Below are 19,546 nucleotides of genomic sequence, written 5' to 3' on the forward strand. Positions count from 1 at the left end.
GCCTAACTTCAGTGGTCTGAGCTGTACTCTGGAGCCATCATTGTCTCTTCAAGAATAGACACAGAGCCATATTTAAGTGTGAATATCATCCTGAGTTTTAAGACACACAGACCAGTATAGTAATAAAACCTACAGCAATTACAGTGCTTTGTTCTTACAAAAAGCTCTCCATTAGTGTATCCTGGAGAACTCCTTTGTCCACAAGGGAAACTGAGGCAGGCAGCAGCCTGCAGCTTGCTCTAGGCTAAGAAGCAGAGGAACTTAGCCTGGCTGAAAACAACATTCATCTTCATTTACTGGGCTATTTTTAACTGCTGAATGTTTGAGGAGTTTAGAAGCAGTGCTTAGGAATGCTTTTGGGAAAGGTGCAAGTGCTAAAAAGGCTACACACAGAGCGCTGGGAGACAGCCTCTGCCAGCTTCACCTCCACCTCTTGGCTGTGAATGTGGGCACGGATGCCCTCAGCCTCACTACTCTAATTGAATTTACTTCTATGGAACAAATGAGAATACTGAGACTTTTAAAATAATGAAAGACCTAAAAATGCCCTCATTTACACTGGATGCTTAAATTTAAGAGATAACTCACATTTGCTTCCAGATTACACAAAACATAAAATGAACTTTATTACCTATATAAATTTTAAGGTCAGATGACCACAATCAAAATAATGTACTGATACACAAAACTACAGGATGAAGTGACAGCCTTTTTGTTTCAGATAAGCAACAGAAACCTGGTATTAATCAAAACATGACTCAGACCTGCCAGTTCAAAAGTATGTGCATTTCAAATGGCACAAACTGCCTGAACGCTCAAACAATTCCCAAAGGGGAGTGAGGGCTGGAGACTTATGCTTTTTTGTGTTGTTTAGCAACATTAAACATTTCATTGCTATTTAGATTTATTTATTTATTCCAGATTACAGTAGTTACATTTCAAAATTTACAGGGTTATGCAAATAATACATTGTAAATACAATAAAAAACAACAGCAGTGTAACAACATTCTCTCTAAAATCATAAAGTGAACTTTATCAGTGAATTCACTTTCCTGACATTTTCCTTTGTTTCACACAGTAAAGCTTTTCTGTTTGGTGCTTCTTTTAACCATAATAATAAAATGAAAACATGATCAAATTATTATCTGTTCCCAGACTGGATACTTTTTAATATATCACAAGAAAATAAATCCCAAAAATTCAAGTCTTGCTGAACAACATTCATACTTTCAGGCTTTTTGATGACTAGATGGAAAATATCTTGATTTAATTTAGCAAATTATGAATGACGATAACAAAGCATTTTTTCATTGTCCATTAAGCAAAGGCACATGTAATATGGCTATGGATTGAGAATACTGGGAAGTGGAATTCACTTTGTATCTCATTACAGGAATTATTTTCTGCGATGCTGCCTAATGATGCAATAATTATGGTAGCAGGTATATCAACCAGATCTCTTCCCCAGTTTTACTTCAAGAAGTGTCTCACGAGGGTTTTGGAAACCGTCACATCCTTACATAGCCATGGTAGCTAAAAAAAGTAAATAATTTCCTGTGTTCCACAGAACTTCTATTAGGAAAAGGCAGATAACATGCACCCCTGCAGAATATATCACATTTTCCCCAGCACAAACTATACCTTTCTATGGAAGGACTGATACAGACTCTGATGGTCCAAATTAATCCCCTGCTCCATCGCTCTGCATTTGAAATCCCTGCTAACTTAATAAGCCTATTTTTCCATGTTGTCTTCATTTTGCTGACCTAACACCAAGAGACTAATGAAATTTGTGAGAAATACCGACTTCTGGCTTCATCTTATGCAAGGTACTGTCCATCTCTATCAACCAGCCTAATTACTTTGGCTTCTACAGTACAAATCACACAGTGCATTTGTTCTAACACGTGTAATTGCAGTGGTCACAGTGCAGACCCCCATTATTTTTAAAACATTTACTCAACTGGCCTGCATTACACACCCCCATCAGGCAAAGACTCCCTTCAAGGTCAACTGGAGGATTCTCTAGACAAAAAACTGCAGAGTAAGTTCCATTTTTAATGAAATTAAATGCCAGTCCCATTAAAACCAGTAGAAAATTTCTACTGCTATCAATGGGGCTATAATTTCATTTCTTAATGCCCTTGAAATATTATTTACAAATTTATCCACATACAGTATGTGGATACAGAAAGAGACAAAATACATTAAAAGACAAAACAGTGATAATAAATATGTTCCAATTTGTAACATAACTGCCAAATATAATCCTGTTTCTTTGAAGCTAAGATTGGTTTTTCAGTCTTTACCCTAGCAACTCAAATAAAATAACCCAACAATCCTGCACAAACACTAGAAGACACTGAACTTAAAAAAATAGATGTGTATTTCTGCTTGAATTATTTTGTCCTAGTACTGTTAAAAATGACACTGAAAGTTTTACATGTTGACTATTTTTTCCCTGCACTGTTACTATTGCAATAGAAAATCTGAAAAAAAGTTTCATTGACTTGAGTTTGTTTTATGTTGTATGTTAATTTTTTTTTTCTAAATAAAACCTGACCATTCAGATATTTATTCCTAAAGACCTTCCTTACCAAAGCCCACTGAAAGGAGATTGAATGCCTTGGGAAGAACCTGCAGGTAAGCCTGCAAAAACACTGCACACTGAAGTCCCTGAACTTCCAGGAACTCCAAAAAAGGGACTGATCCTACAAGGAAATCCTTTTACTGCAATGTCAGTTTGACATTTAGTGAAATTTAAACTGGGCCTTTATACAAAGGCTTACTTCTTTTGCACTGGCACAAAAAACATTAAACCAAATGACTGTGTTTCACCTGCTGCTAAATTCCAACTCCAGAGTTGTACAGGTGCTCCACTGCTCCCAGGCTGGAACAGCTGCCATATAAAAAAACACATAATTCAATATTTAAAGTGATAATATAGAAGCCTGAACCAGAGCAGCTGTGGCTGCCCCATCACTGGCAGTGTCCAAGGCCAGGTTGGATGGGGCTTGGAGCAACCTGGGATAGTGGGAGGTGTCCCTGCCCATGGCAGGAGGGTGGGACTGGATGAGCTTTAAGGTCCCTTCCAACCCAAACCATTCCATGATTCTGTGAACAGGTCAGTTAGGTTTAAACTGGCACCACCATCCCTGGAGTAACAACAGTCTACACCAGCTCACCTGACTCGATGCATCTGACCTTTTCAAACCATAAGTAAAATTCCTTAAAGGAACTAAAATGTTTCTTTAAACCACTCTGAAGTATAAATCCTGGGGCAATTAGAGAAACTCTAAATTATCTGTGGTTCTCCATGTCTGTGCAAAACTCCTACTGACTTCTCCCCTACTTACTACATGTGGTGGGTTTGAAGTACTTTGATGAGATGTGAGCATAAACATACATTCAAAATGTAACTCAGGGTTGGAAAGTAGATGAGCTTTCTTCCAATAGTCCTAAAGTAATCTTAGGTAAGTTAGACTGTTTCCATGAGACACAGAATGGGTAAGATAAAAATTTACGTTAAAATTTCATCTGAAGAAATTTTAACTCCCTGAGGGTTTCTAGTCTAAGCCCTTTAAAAGTAAGAGCTTATAATGGAAATAATGACAAACTCAACTGCAGCCATGCCATAAAAATATAGTGAAAATATTCCCAGGAGGCAAAAAAAATAAATCTGAAACTATGTGCTGGCAACCTGTTTTCTCAAAGAGATGCCAAAGACTGTCACATACAGTTAAAACACAGACTCATCACTAGTATTGGTATCTGGAGGTTGGTTCCTTCAGGGCACTGCACGTCCTGGATTCAGACCACAGAGCAAGAAGAGAAATGCTCCTGTTCATGGGCAAATCCTTCATCAGGCAGGCTATGCTACACCCAAATAACAGAAAGGTGGGGTTCCCCTCTTGGTTTCAGGGCAAACACACTTCCCCACATGGACAACTAGCTCATGGAGCAGTACCCAGCTGTGCACATCAGCACACACTTTCAAAGGAGAGGGTTTGTGACCAAGCTGAAGATTTCGCTCTGGTTTTGACCCACGTGGAAAGAATGAGGAAAGGAAACATTATTTGCCATTTACAAAGCAATTTACAGCCACTGATCTTGCACAAGTATTTTTAGCTTCAACTCGGGAGCTTTTGTTGGGAAATTAAGTTAAAATTATATCTAATAGGAGCTATTCCCACGGTCTTCTGGAAGCCTTGAGATAATTGTATCCTAGAAAGAGTAAAGCTTTGAAGTTTGTACGCTCAACTTCTGTCATCCTCTGCTTGTTCTTTTATGTTCACAGCTGTTTGCATTGAAAATAAGTTAGCAGTGATGGAAAAAATAAAATGTTTAAATTTTTGCCTCCAGTAACCAAACACAAATCTTTATCTATTCACACACTGAATTATTTCAATATTTTTCTTTTTTTTTTTTTCCTTTTAAGGACTACCTGACCAATTCATTGAAAATTTGCAGAAATATTACTGGCTACATACGTAATTAAGTTATTATCCATTTATGAGATACATATGTAAAGGTGCTTCAGTCTGAGACATAAGTAAGTTCAACTGAACTCCTTACACAATTTGTTCTGAAATACTTAATTTTTACATCATACTATTCTACAAAAAATACCGTGGGCATGCTTACAGACAAACACATTAAAATAAACCAGTCACTGCAAAAAGCTGCTTCTGCATGCATGGGAAGATTTGTAAAGTTGTCATGCTTTAGAATATTCTGCTCTTATTACCAGCATAAAGAGATTTATATGTATATATAATCTGTGAACACCAGAAGGACCCATTTTGATGGGGGTTGTTTTATCAGCAAATACTCTTCCTTGAAAGATCTTTTTAAACAGAGGAGGATAAGCTTATAAATTGCTATCAAACATAGAACAACTTGTTTAGCTTTTACCTGAAATGCACAAAATTTCAGACAAGGGAGTTTTCTAACAAGTTTGTATCAAAATCTTTGTATCAAAATTATGCATGAAGGTGATCTGAAAAGACTTTATCCCAGTACTTAAAAATTATCTCCTGCATCAGTCTTTCAAAGAGATACTCTGAAAATAACACAGGTCTCTAACCTAATTTTTTTTAGTGAAGGCATCATATACTTAAAAAAAAAGTCTGTCTAGGACAAGGATAATGTTAAAATACCAATGTCGATAATAACCAATAATAAAAAGTATTTCTTGAGTTCCTGTTACCGGTTTGATCCAAACTGTCACATAAATTGATGGAAAAACTCCTACTGACTTCAGGGAGGGCAAAAAAAGTCTGACCTACAGAAGATACTGGGGTTACTCCCAACAGGAGGAAAAGAAACTAAACTAAAATAATTAGGGAAAAAATGACTGTGGTTGAAAATGTAAAGTAACTGAGCTAAAGGAGATCTAAGTGTTTTCTTTACTTAAACTGTGGGCTTTCATTTTCTATTGTAAAAATTTTGATTTCATTTTCATTAGAAACTTCTATCAAGTTCTACCTGATTAAAAATATACATTTTTTTGGTAGCTACAGAGTAGTTACTTCACGTTAAGGAAGGCCTTATCGGAGAGGTGACCAAAAAATCCTTGCATGTAGCAATAATAGTAAGACTTAAATATTTCTAATATATAGTTTAAATTAATCCTACTTTAAACATCACAGTTTCAAGCCTGCCTATTCAGGATAACTATTAGTATAACAAAAGAACCCACAAAACAGCAAATTCTTGCCTAACTTAAATGAACCTGATGCTATGGCATTCCCCATCACAAATAAAGAATTATTTCAGTGGTGTTCACGCGTGATCTGGCCTGACCCAGGCCAGCAGCTATCAGACCACCATGGTGTTCACTTATCAAGCCTTCTTTTAAATTCCTGTGCCAAGGCTCAACCCATCCCCTGATGGCTGCTTATCTGAGGGCAGACAGGATTGGCTTTATTCCAGTGTGAAGGATGTGGCTGGACTGCATTTACAGGAAGAAGCAGCCGCTCTGTGTGCACAGGTTGGGGTGACTCATCTCACCATAAATTATCTTTTAGGGACCACTGATAAACCAGGTTAGGGACAACTCATGGGAGGGAAAGACACTGACTGGAGGCATCCTCGGTGAGGCTTATCTCCTCCCACTGAGACCCAGGGAAGAGCAGAGCAGGCACCTGGAATTGGTGGAGATATCCTGCACCCAAACTGAGCACACAGAGATGTGTGTGCGTGTGCCTGTGTGTGCATACAGGGTAAGGCAGACACCTCCATAAATACACCATGAGCAACACAGCAGTGACACTAATAAAAACCCTGGACAAGGAATGAACTGCTGAATGGGAGACAAAAAGTAATTAAATCTGCTGTGCACACTTGTTATAGACAGCTAAAATTTTAGGGTAAGCTTATTTATTAGTTCTGCCTAAAAATGAAGAAGCTAATGTGTGGCATGGTCAAGCTGCAAAACTTGAGAGCAAATAGAGTTAAGAAAATGTGACGGGTCTGTATCTAGTCTGGATCTCTAGGGTGCATTATCTCTTTAAATATAAAATTTATTTCCTTATATAAATGTTTTAACATGCAGGGCATCTGGATGAATATCCTGAATCCTCATATTGTAGCAAACACAACCCTACTGCTTTTGGGGTACATAGACAAGGATTCTAAGTTATAGTTTCCAGAGTTTGGTGACGAAAGCTTAGGGTGGCTCCCCCCATCCACCTTTAAATGTGTTTTTTTATATATGTGTACTGGCACATGCAGGAGTATATACTGTGATTTTTTTTTTAACTACATATATTCACTATAAATTAAGAAAAACAAACAATATCATGTTAATAAAACCCAAAAGAGAAAACAAAACAAACACATACAAAGAGAAAAGCAAACCTCGTTTTTAGCAGAATCCAAAATAACATCAAGATTGCAAAGATCAGATTTTTATTTTAATTTTTTTTGTTTGTTTGTTAAGTTTATGATTGATTCAGATCAGGCTCTGCTATATTCCCATTCTCTGGAAAGACAGGTGGAAAATTGTTATTAAAAGTCACTGGAAACTCTAGTGCCGCATCGGCATTTTGATAGCCCATGTACGAATTAAACAGCTGTTGAGGATGTACTTGGCTATCAGGCATCTGCACAAAAGCCCCTGACTGTGTATCAGGGGGGATTCTTTGGCCAACTAGTTGGATTTTAGATTCCCTGGGCTCCAGTTGTTGCTTGCTTTCTTCATCCGTGTCAAGATGGGTTAGCTTTTCTATCCACATGCGGAATTTCTCCTCTGTCTGCCTCTGCATCTCGGCAAAGCAGTTCATGGCCTCTTCCAGGACATTGCCTATGCAGTTCCTATCCCACACGGTGCCCCTGTCAAGCAATCCTGGAATTTCCCTGGTCGCTCCTCCAGATCCCCCAGCACGACTGAAGCCAGCTTTAAAGACATTGAGGCCATTTGATAAGACATCATTAAGTAAGAACATAATATTGTTTATTAAGGCAAGTTAACTGAGGAAAACAACTTTTCTAATTCTGCCCCTTGGATACAACAAGAGGAGAGGAATTAGCATATATTAACCAACAGTATTACTCTTATAATAAAATTTTACATCCACTGAGGTTATAATAGAAATTTTGGCATAAAAATTATTTTATTCTCGAAGTCTCAGACAATTCTGTCACAAAGGTCTCTTTTTTTACCAAATTAGTCCAGTTCCCTTGCAATTTGTTTTGAATTCAACTGAAGGTGTCAAAACCATTATACAATAACGTGTTTAGTTCTATTAAACTGCAATCCAAAATGCTATTTTTTAACTGACAAGCCTGAATAATTATGTGCATTTTGCTTACACACTTGGACCTTTTTATAAACGGGCTGTTAAACACAGGTAGAATTGGCCCAAAGCTCTTGGCCTGATTTTGAGAAGCACACAGAATGAGAGCACATGACACAAAACACAGAAACACGGTGGGGGGGGGGGGGGGGCGGGGGGGTTGTGTGACTGCTATGCTGACACAGGAGGGGAGAGTATCCTCTGCCAGGCATGATGGACACAGCTCCATCACAGGGACAACCGCATGCCATGGAGCCCTAACCAGCCTCACACCAGCCAGGATCCTGCCCTGAACCACTGTTCCTACAGCCAGTCCCAGGCAAGGCAGAAAACAGGGAATGGTTGGAAGGAAACTGTACTGCTTCCAGCTGTCCATCAAAAGGACAGTGGAAATGACTGGCTTTAGGATTACCAGGAAGAACTGCAGCAGCCGAAAGAAGGCAAATCCTCATGGCCTTACTCCACATATCAATAACAAAAGGCAGTGGAAACTATATTTTAAAGTCTAGAGTTCACTCAGGAATTATCTAGGAAACAATAAGCCCCAAAGAAAATGAGGCTTTGTACCTGTTTGAAGAATAATAAACAGTATGTGCACGCCATCCAAACACACAAATGTCACCTAAGGTAATACTAAAACAAGACAAGCATCACATTAAACTACACAAAGGTACAGAAGATGGTAATTTAATATCTAAATGTAAAACCTGTGGCACCCTCTAGCTTAAGAATAATAGAAAATATCCTAAGAATGAAAGAAATCATTGCACAACCTAAGTAAATATTTACTAATAAAAACCCAAGGCACTAAATCTTTATTGGGATTTCACTGAGTACATGAAATTACAGTATCACTTAAACACTACATTCTTTTTAGGAACTGTTTTAATGAGGTATACACAGATTCTTCAGGAACAGCTAAACAAAGCCCTGGTTAATTCTCTTATTTCTGAAGAGTAGTTTTTAAGTCTTTCTTGCCCATCTGTTTACCTATCAGATATGCTGGAAATTCAGCATTCCGGTCCTCTGCTAAAAATATTTACTTTATACTAATTTACATCCCTCCAACTGCATTTTAACCAAAATTAATTAACATGGTACCCTTTTTCCTAAAACATGTCTCCTTTTGCATTTTTTTATCTCCCTAAAATAAGTATTTTTTCTGTTAACTTACTTCTAGTACTGAACATCCAATATGATTGTGTTTAATTGTCTTTAGCCTGGATCTTACCTTAAACTCAAGGAACTAACTTACAATCTTTCTGATTTCCACAGACATATAAATAAGTAATGTTAATTTTTAATTGCAATTTAACTATTGATGTTGATAAGTGAGACAATCTTTCCAGGGTTTTGAAGTTAAGAATGAACTAGAATGGTCAAAGTTGACAAAAATGTTTTGTAAACTGAATAAAGTATTTATTGAAATATGTATAGCCCTGCAATACAAATTTTAAAAGGCACCATTCATGGAGTACCTCAAATTTACAGCAGCAGCAAAACAATGCTATAAATGCTTCCTGAGCAGTTACTACAACAAGGTGCATTCAATCTTTTGCCTAAAAATGCATCTTTACATATTAAAAATGCAAGCATTTATTTAATTGATCTCTCTTCTGTCTATAAACTTTAAATTATAGTTTTTGAATTATGGCAAGTGTAAAGGAGAAGAAATTTGAAGTCACAAAAGAGTCAAAATCAAAAATTCCTCTCTCATTTTCAAGACACCCCCTGCAAAACATCACCCAAGAAATGCCCCAATGCTGTCTTTTTATGGGATCTCTAAAGTACAATCTAAGTAATAACCAAATCCAAAGTAATTTAATTTAGTAAGTCTGGCAACATAACAATGTAAGATATGCTTCATCTTCATTCTAATTAGCAATGGTTGGTTCCTCTGTGTTATTCTGCTGCAGACACTTCCAAATCAGTATTTCACAGCAAATCATTCTTAGCAGCCTAATTATTTTTCCTAACTATTAACAGAATTGTCATTCTGAATTCATCCCTTGCAGATGCTTTATCCAAGATCTATGCACAGTTCTTAGTAGGAAGGAACCTGTGTCCATCTCTTTGGGTTTACTGCATATTTAAAAAGCCTTGCCTTTTTTTTAACAAAGTGAGATGCAGCTTTTTCAACATTAACACTTAAAACTTTTTGACAGGTTTTTGTGATAGCCTAAAACATAAGCCATCCCCATTTCAATTCAGATTTTTCTGAGTTGTAGAAACCACAATCGTGGTAAAATGCAAAATATTTTTTGTGTGTTATTTAATTTTTTTTTTTAATCCCTTGCTTCTTCCAGAAAAGAAGTGTTTACATAGCAATAAATATTGATTCCCAGACTTGTTCTCACACCAATTTCATTCAGAGTTAATTTGCAGCATCACATGTGAAACTGTTTAAAGGAAAAACTTCCTACTACAGCAGAAAGACTAGCAGAATCTATTTCAGGATTCCTATGCCATGTTTATGTGATGTTGAAGAATGGCAAAGTCTTAGATGCCAACAGAGAGGCTCAGTCATTAAAACATAAAAAACTGCTCCTCATCTGCAATAATCCAGAAATCACGGCATTCCCTGAAATAAAGAGCCAAATATTTTGACTGCTCACACCAGTGAAAAAGTTCTCAGAACACCCTTGAAGTTTAGACTGAACCTGTATTTTCAGGTGTAAATTAACACCACAGGATGCATTCAGAATTCCATAACTTACGCTGTGCTGAGCTCTTGTACAGCTCACAGTACTTGTATTGAAGAATCACCAGTAAAATCTCGACTCTTGTCTTCCTTGAGGAGAAAAACAAGCCTGCACTACTTTAATACATAGTACCTTCAAGTTCAGCAGAGAGACTTGACTATCTATTGAACAACTGCTCTGTTTGTAACTTAATGGCATCATCATCATCATCACGTATTTCACTGAACATTTTCTTTACCTTACAAATTTAGCCAAACATATTTCAGAATCAGTGATGTGGATGGTTTTAAAAAAATATTTATTTACATTATTGCACTATTTAAATGGAAGAGTTTTAGTGACACAACGTGAAAGATTACTGTATTCTGAAATGTAGCAATTTAATTTTTCAGACCACACACAAGCAAACTGCCTGCTGTAACACTACCTGTGTTGACAGCTTAAGAGTCTGTGTAATTTTTGTCATGAGAGCCAAATTACCTGTCGTTAAAAGTTTTAAAGCATCTCTGTTGGCAAAGCTGTTTTTCAGGTAACAGAAGGCTAAAAACTAAAATTATATGAAAATAAGTGATGTTGAGTAAGTAACCAAGACTGCAGCTGAATGTCCAAACACAGACTAAGGGGAACACGTGCTGCCTGTAAAAAATTTTTCATCATCAATGTGTATAGGTAATTCTTTTGAAAGTAAAGGCAAAAGTTTTTCATGCTTATGTCCTAACACTGAAGTCAAACCTTTCAGCTTTCCACTGTGTGCAGAGAACACTGGCGGACTGAAATTCCAGTAACACTTTTTGATACCCTGTATTGTTTTCAATCTACATGTTCACTCCCTCAGTTTTGAGGCTATTCACAGTATTTTGCTATGTGCACTAAAATGGCTTTCTAGCCAGAAAAAGGAACTGTGTCCTTTGCCAGATCCAGGAAGAGGGATGGCAGATGGCCTGGGAACCCACCATTGCGATGGAGCGCTGGAGTCCGACCAGACTCGCAGCTCCACCACAGCTCTGACAACCACAACATCTCCTTCACCCACAAACAGTACAGGATGCGTTTTTTGGACAAACCACGTTCTTATCTCTACAGAGGGTATTTTTCTCTTGCACTTGGAAGGCGTTTCCCATAAAACAAAGCCGTTTCTATTTAAAGGAAAACCGCAATGTGGCAGGTACGCCCCATCGCACTAAGGGGGCAGCTCAAACCTTTTAATGTCTTAAACAGAACTCAGCACCGAGCAGATGACATGTGCTGTGAAATTAGAATAAATGCTAGTGTCCCTCCCTCGTGATGGTTTGTGCACTCTTACACTGCAGGTAAAGCTGGGTCTTGCTGTAATTGTCAGTAATAGTCAAGCTCTTCATGTGATAGGAGCCCTTCATCAAAAGCATCTCATTCATGGTCAGGACTGAAAGGCAAATACAGAAGAACCCAGGGACACATAAACAATATCCTGGAGTGGCATCAGGTCCCCACAATGGCCCTCAGAAACCTGAAAATACCATGTGGTGCCATTCTGGGTCACAAGGTACTTTTATGACTTAAAAAAAGAATGTGACCTGAGGGACCTATTCTGTGTGTTTTGGTGTTTTTTGAGAGGTGGGGAAGAACCTGTCCCAAAACAGTGAAACACTCTTCTTCAACAGGCTTTAAATTAGGCTTAAATTGCCCAAAGTGTAAATATTATAAATAAAAAGGCAAAAACTCTGAAAGCTACAAGACTAACTGCTAAATCAGTAAAAATAATTTTAGATCTCTATAAAAAGTTTACTACACAATAATTAGGAGGATATTTGCCTTTTCCAGACATTTTAATAATAAACATTTACTTCCTTTGTGCAACCTGCTTCCTAGCAGGTGTGGGAAAAATGCCAGTTTTTGTGGTGACAGCATCATCCATCATAATCAACTCAGTTAAATCCGTTATTTATAAAATCTGCTGCAGTATTTTAAATAATTAATCTAGAAAGCATTAGTTCAGGAACTTAATATCGCAGTTTTCCTTTAAATGTTCTTGCCCTGTGTAAGATGTTATTTTTCTCAAAAAGAAAAAACTTCTAGCACAACAGGCAAAAAGGCATGTAACCCAGTAAAAATTGGCAAGCAAAAAAAGTTTATTTTTACGTATTTTTATTTTTATGGATTTTATTTCTGATTGCCATATGATGATGGTTCTATGGTATAATATGCTGTAAGAATAATTCACACAAAATCCTGTCCACAGCACTTGGACTAATAAAATAACAAAGACTCAGCAGACAAAAACCTTGAAGAATTCAACTTTCTTTTGCTAATAAAATTACACTAATAAAATGACAAGAAGGCCCCTCTAATTTCCTGCCTCCCATCTTAACATAGATGTGTCAGAAAGTTAAAAGTGTAGAAATTATTGATCCTAATAACATAGGAAAATGGTAACAACTTTGTCTAAAATGTTGAAAATTTGGGTGCGAATATAGCTTGGGCACCTGTGTAATCATATCTGTATCCTAAAATAGGTGACCAGCTGCAATCTGAAAGAATTTAGAATAAGGCTAAGCAGGTTTGTCATGCACTGACATATCAAGCTGAAAGCATAGAATAAGTGCAATAAAGGCCAGGGCCTTACTGTTACACAGGCAAGCGGCGTGCTGTGCCATTTCTAACACAGCTGCCAAGCTATGGGCTTTACATATTGAAGCAAAGCTGGCCACTTATCTTAAGAATTAGATTATCACCATCTAAGGGAATTTGACAGCACTGACATGAGCTCATATAGGCTTACAAAGATCTGAAAAATCCAGAATTCAAAGGTAGTCCTTCCTCCCATTTACCATATCTATGCTTTGTTGGTGTGTAAAAGTGCACAGGAACCTCAGAACAGACTTTTTAAATTTTGCCCACGTCTTGTTATTACACTGCAGTCTTCAAATTTACACAGAGCTGCAGTTCTCCTGGGTTTTTCTCAAGTGTCACTCATCTAACTTAGCATGACAGCTGAGAAACGATGTCAGGCGCGTTACAGTTCAGTTTAAAAAACATCCTCTACCTGGTATTTCTGCAGTGATTGTCTTGCTGCTCCCTGAAACCTCTTCGTCGTCGTCTGATGAGCTCGTGCTGGAGTCACAGGTCAGGTCACTGTCACTGGTACTGCTGTCCTGCAGCAGGTTGTACTTCTTGCGAGCAGCCGCCTCCCGCTTCTGCCTCAGGAGCCGGATCCTCTCTTTGTGCTTTTGGCTCCGGTGACCTTTCACCTTGGTAACTCGGCCATTCTGCTTATCGCTAGACTGTCGGTTTTTCTTGGCAGCCATTGTTGAAGTCTCACTTTCAGACCTGGATCTCCTGGATTTCCTCCCAGCCGCAGCCCCAGACACTGCAGAAGGGTCTCCCTCCGCAGCGGCTTCAGCTTGGCAGGGCTCGTTCTCCTCTGCGGAGGACAGCGTGTCTGAGTCGGCTAAATGCCCACTGGAGGAAGGGGAAAGCATGCAGTGGTTAGAAGAGTCACTCTCATAAATTCGGCCACCTACTGGCTTGTCGCTCTCTGTAGACGCCAGCTGAGACTCCAAGGAGTCCCGCCTCAGTTCCATCAGCAAGCAAGGCATAGAAGAGAGCACCGCAGAGTCTGCTGCACTGGACACGCTGTCCTTCTGAGATTGTGTCTCAAGTTCTATAGGCCTGTCTTCATCAGGAGCAGTCTCTTGCTTTTCAGAAGTCTTTAGTGGAGTTTCTGAATCAACAAGTTCTTCTGCTTTTCCTACTGCCTCCATCTTCATTGCAAAGCAAAGTCCTTCCAGTCTCAAAGCACTGAGCACATTGTCTAGGAGGCTGGGTGAGCTAGATGTGGTCTCCAGCAATGCAGCAGCCTGCACAGGAACAGAACAGTAGGAAAGAATTACACAGGTAGCTCAGCCTGCTCTTCACAGTTACCTTAAACAACTCACTGCTCTTCACAGTGCTACTTTAAACAAATCACTGCTTTCGGTTGCAGACAGAATGAGTTTACAGAGCCCCAGAGTGGTTTGGGATGGAGGGGACCTTAAATATCACCCCATCCCATCCCCTTAAATAGGCACGACACTTTGCTCTATTCCAGGGTGTCCAAAGCCCCATCCAGCCTGGCCTTGCACACTTCCAGGGATCCAGGGGCAGCCACAGCTTCTCCGGGCACCCTGTGACAGGGCCTGCCTGCCCTCCCAGCCAGCAATTCCTCCCCAATATCCCATCTGTCCCTGCCCTCTGGCAATGGAAGCCATTCCCTGTGTCCTGTCCCTCCCTGCCTTGTCCCCAGTCCCTCTGCAGCTCTCCTGAAGCCCCTTTAAGCCCTGGCAGGGGCTCTGAGCTCTCCCTGGAGCCTTCTCTTGTGCAGGTGAACAGCCCCAGCTCTGCCAGGCTGGCATTACAGAAGAGAATCTTATTGCTCAGCATCATGTTGGTTTTCTTAATTTACCTTTTCCTAGTGAACTCGTCCTGTTACACCAAATTAATCCTTCATTTACACACCCACAAAAAATGGCACTGGAATTGGATGGGAACTGGTGTTCCCAGTGGAAACATTCTGCATGGGAACCCTATATACCAAAGACTTATTAAATAAAGAAGTGCTACTGAGTTGTCAGAGGCGCAGTTGTCAGAGGCTCTGGCTCCAGAGGTGTTAGCTACATGCCGCACAGATTACTCTCACCAGAGCACTACCATGCTGGTGAGTAACAGAAAGATGTTTTAGGAATATCTGTTTCACCATTCAGGAAGTCCTTGATTGTCTCTGTGAAAGCCCTGGTCATGTGAGAACCTCACGGCTGATTTCATTTCTCTCAAATCTGCCAGGAAAGAAGCATTAAATACTAGGGCCTGTAAGCAAAAAACATTATCTATCCACAGCAGTATCCTACATTTCACTTCAAGTTTTAATTTAATAAATTGCATTCTTCATTGCAAGTAAAAAGACCAAGCTATTAATCTGACTGATAACTTGCACATTATCTACCCAAAACTACCTGAAGCAACTTCAAAGAAATTTTCATGGAGAGATCAATAGTTACCATTCTGTCTTCATTATCCACACTTTGCCTTTCACCTCAATTTTCTCTTGGAATACAACACAGAATAAAGATCTTTCAATTACCACATTCACTTAGAGATGAATGGCATGGAACAAATCCTTTACAGCTTCTGAAGTACAATAAGTTATAAATTTATGGCACTTCAAAAAACAAACTGTAGGTAAGAAACACAACAGTGAGATCTCATCTGAAAAACTACACTTCTGCAGAGGAGGCCACTCATCACTTGAGCACCCTGAGGAAGCACAGATGGTTCAGAGAGATTTTTCTGTACCCTGAGAATCCTTCTTCAGTTTCCTGATCCATCCCAAGCTGCCTGTAAACATGTAATTTCATACATGTATGTAATACACAATATAAAGGTATTTCCATGCTTCTGAAAGGTGTTGTGCAAAGCTCTGAATTGTCCTGTGTACCCCAACCCAAACTGAAACTTCATTTTTAAAGAATACTAAAATAGAGTTCATGCTTCCTTCAGGCTAATGAATGAACTACTGTATGGTGTAAGGAAATGATGAAAATACTCATGGGAGAGAAACACCAGCTAAAGAAAGAAAGGTTGGTTAATATCAGACATCACAAGAAAGATGGAGATGACAAGACCAAGCCTGCTAAATATGAGGAAAAAAAAAACCACAAACCCAAAATCCCAAACAATTAAATCAGCATATCCCTTCCAAAAACCAGAATAAAAAGCATATTGTGGAATAGAGGAACAAGCAAATCAGGAAAAATATCTGTGCATACTTTTGCTGAGTAACCCTCTCCTGAAAGCAACTTCGAAGAAGACTTTCTGGAGACAGCAATTTCATGTAAGCAGTAAACATCATGTAGGAACAATTTATTTCCAAGGCTACAGTAGAGCACCAACAAACCCAAATGATGAATACACATGTTCTGAGACATAAAGGCATGTCATTAAAATCAATATTTGTACGTAATTCATTCACAAATCTGTGATTTATCAAATAATTCTCCTATTATACAAGTAAGTAAAACACAGATTTGATGACAGAACAAGTGGAATTCGTATTGTACCTGCTAGTGCAGGTCCCAGCTTTCCTCTGGCCATGCACTATAAAATGAAAAATATCTTCTCTAGTTTTGAAATGTACACACAGGGAAAATACTGGTTGCTCAGACACAAACCAAAAGAGTATTTGCTTGGCCAAATGTAAATATACTTAAATATTCAAACTAAAAACTGATGAACAATTTCTGCATTGTGCAACCTTTTAGCCTGGGGAGCACAAAGAACAGAGTTTGACATGAAGCTAAAGGACAGCCAAAGTCAGCTGTAGACTTTTTTCCACAAAAGTGGAAACATTTGGAAACACCATTTGCCTCACAGCTCCCAAAGGGGTTGTAACAACACCTGAAGTTGCCTTTCCATCCTCTGGTCTATCAGCCACAAAAAAAAAAATATGCTTCATCCGCACATCGCCACCCTGCTACAGCTCAATTAAAATTATTTTCTTGGATTTTTTTAATATTAAGTGGGATCTTTAACTATGCCAACCACACTGGTGTGATCCCTCACACAGTGATTTTCAGTGAGTTGGCAGTAGAGGACAGAATAGTAATTTCAAGACACTGATATGTTTATGTGTATATAGAAAAAAACACACATGTTCTGGTAAGGTTTGTACTCTACAGGTCTATTTAACTGGCTCTTTAGACATCACCAATTCCTTTATATATATTTATAAACCAGAGCTTTGCCTTTCTCTCAGTGGGAAAAACATAACCCTACCATGATTCAAACAGACTTTGCTTCAGGGAAGAATACAGTCCATTTGGCAAAAAATATCTATGCCAAGGAAAGCCTTGTCTCAAAGAAAGAAAAAAAATGTCTGTATTTAGTTCTCCCTGAAAAATGTATAGAACAGCAAGAACAGACTTTATTGGAAAACTCCCACTCCTTTCTTGCCACTCACCTTTCTAGTAACAGTACTAGAAGAGGAAATCCCATGGTGGTGCAAGCAAAAGACCATTTTTCTACTGAAATGAGAACACAGCACTGAAAATAATTGTGATGCTTACAGACACAGATGGATACTTAACTAGACGTTGATCAGAAATAGCACTCTCCTTTTACTGGTGAACAGATACTGCAATGAAAATTTTAAAAGGCAATTTTGTAAAAACTTCTGTGCTGGATTCTTCCAACAGAAAATGTTATTTTCCAAGTCACACACAGAACACACCTGTGTGCAGAAACCATTAAATTATCCTGGGAAATATTTTCAAATAATGGACTCACTTGTAAAGGCACACAATTTGTACACTAGGGAATCTGCACTTCAGGGAAGAAATGCAGAAGTATTTTGAAGGTCAGATTTGCAGAGACAGCCCAGCCTCTCTGGATTTTGTCCCCATTCTTTTCCCACCTAACTGTGACTGCACCATCATATTCCTTTCTGTGCACAAAACTGGCTCACCCTTCTTTGCGTAGTTTTCTTTCAATCAGCCAGCAGATATCAAAATGAGAAAGTAAGTGACATTTTCTGCCCGAGCTAGATATCAAAATGAGAAAGTAAGTGACATTTTCTGCCTGAGCTGACAGGAAGGAGGGATGGGAAAGAAAGCACAAATCATCCCTGGGGAAAAAAAAAAAAAAAAACAAAAAACCCGAACAAATCTGATTAAAAGCTGTCTGCTGTTTTGTATCATCACAACTTGAACCCACAGGTTCTGCCTAGACAAGAGCAGAAGCTCCTGAGCATTCATTCTCAGCACTGTTTGCTCTGGGAAGAGACTTTTGTAAACTAAAAAAAAAAAAAAAAAAAAATATTAAGAGCAAAAAGCCTCAGAGATGATAATAGCTTCCTAAAGAACAATTTTCATGTAATAAACACAAAGACTTATATTAAAGACAGCAGGTTTCCCAAAGCAGAGTTTCAGGCATCAGATGATAAAAATAAATAATTTAACAGAGTGTTAGAGCAGCAGATAAACTGTGTGTCTCTGGAGAGGAACCCTGAACTAAGAAATCCCCAGGGAATTGCAGAAATTAGGCACCTGCCCCTCACCCATCTTGCCTGCACCTCTTAATTCACTGATGATTTTTGGGGCCTTACAGCACCTTATTGGGAGCTTTTCCACGTCCAGGCAGGCCATTCAGCTCATGCGGAACTGCAGCTTCTGCTGGCGGTTGTTGCCTGCTGATCTCTGGTTTGAGCTGGTGCCTCTGCTCCTTGGCAAAGCACAGGGAACTAAAAAAGCCCTCGCCCAGGTAAGCAGTCCTCAGCAGCAATTAAAATATCCCTTTGTTATCAATGTCCTTCCCACAACACAGATAAAATACAGCTCTGTATCAGCTATTAGGAAGATTAAGGAAATTAATTCTGTTCCAGAAACAAACATTTCTAGCAAAGTTCACAGCTTAAGGTTGAAGGCTTCATCAAATCCAGCTACCCAGGCCAAGCAATCAACATACTAAATCACATCTCATATATTAACAGCTAGACTGTTACTCTTTTTACTTACAAATTATTCACTTCAGCTGAACAACGAGTATCTCTCAACAGCCTGAAACACTTAATAAACCCCATGACACCCTAACCTTAATTGTACATTGTTATTTTAGGTGTTATTAAGCTGACGAATGTCAAAGAATGCCTACAATGCTTTGTATAAAGCAAACCAGCTCTTCTTTTTCTGAACCTGCGGACGGGACAGATTCTTGTTTTGCAGGTACTAGTGTTTTCACTGCAGCTTGCTGGAAAACTCACTTCAGCTTTTTAGTGACATGTTTCCTCTTAATCACAGTTCAACAGACCATTTCTTTTCCCTGCTTATGGTCATATAACCTTCTTGTGCCAATTCTAACTGTTGAAATGAAAAAAAATTATCTAGCAGAACACTGCCTTTTAATGCCCTTTCAGTTAGTGCTGAAAGAAAACAATTTGAACAACCCACCTCCTCTCACCACTTATCATTCAACTGAAAGCCATAATTTTTTTTTATGAGAAACTGTACCTAAATTATTGAAGAAAATAACATCATGTA

The 19,546-nt window shown here is 38.7% G+C and overlaps 1 protein-coding gene across 3 annotated transcripts in view; it reads right to left on the reverse strand.

The window, feature by feature from the left end:
* ARK2N (arkadia (RNF111) N-terminal like PKA signaling regulator 2N) overlaps positions 1-19,546 on the reverse strand; it is a 44,364-nt gene that overhangs the window by 15,392 nt on the left and 9,426 nt on the right. For 2 of the 3 annotated variants that reach the window (XM_072921723.1, XM_072921722.1), the window contains one exon: positions 13,525-14,338. In XM_072921723.1, the coding sequence (XP_072777824.1) occupies positions 13,525-14,248 (724 nt within the window). In that variant the 5' untranslated portion in view covers positions 14,249-14,338. Of the gene's footprint in view, positions 1-601; positions 7,401-13,524; positions 14,339-19,546 lie in introns of those variants that run through there. The other variant, XM_072921724.1, reaches the window with a different exon arrangement.

Source organism: Taeniopygia guttata, chromosome Z, assembly GCF_048771995.1.
Source record: "Taeniopygia guttata chromosome Z, bTaeGut7.mat, whole genome shotgun sequence".
Classification (NCBI taxonomy): domain Eukaryota; kingdom Metazoa; phylum Chordata; class Aves; order Passeriformes; family Estrildidae; genus Taeniopygia; species Taeniopygia guttata.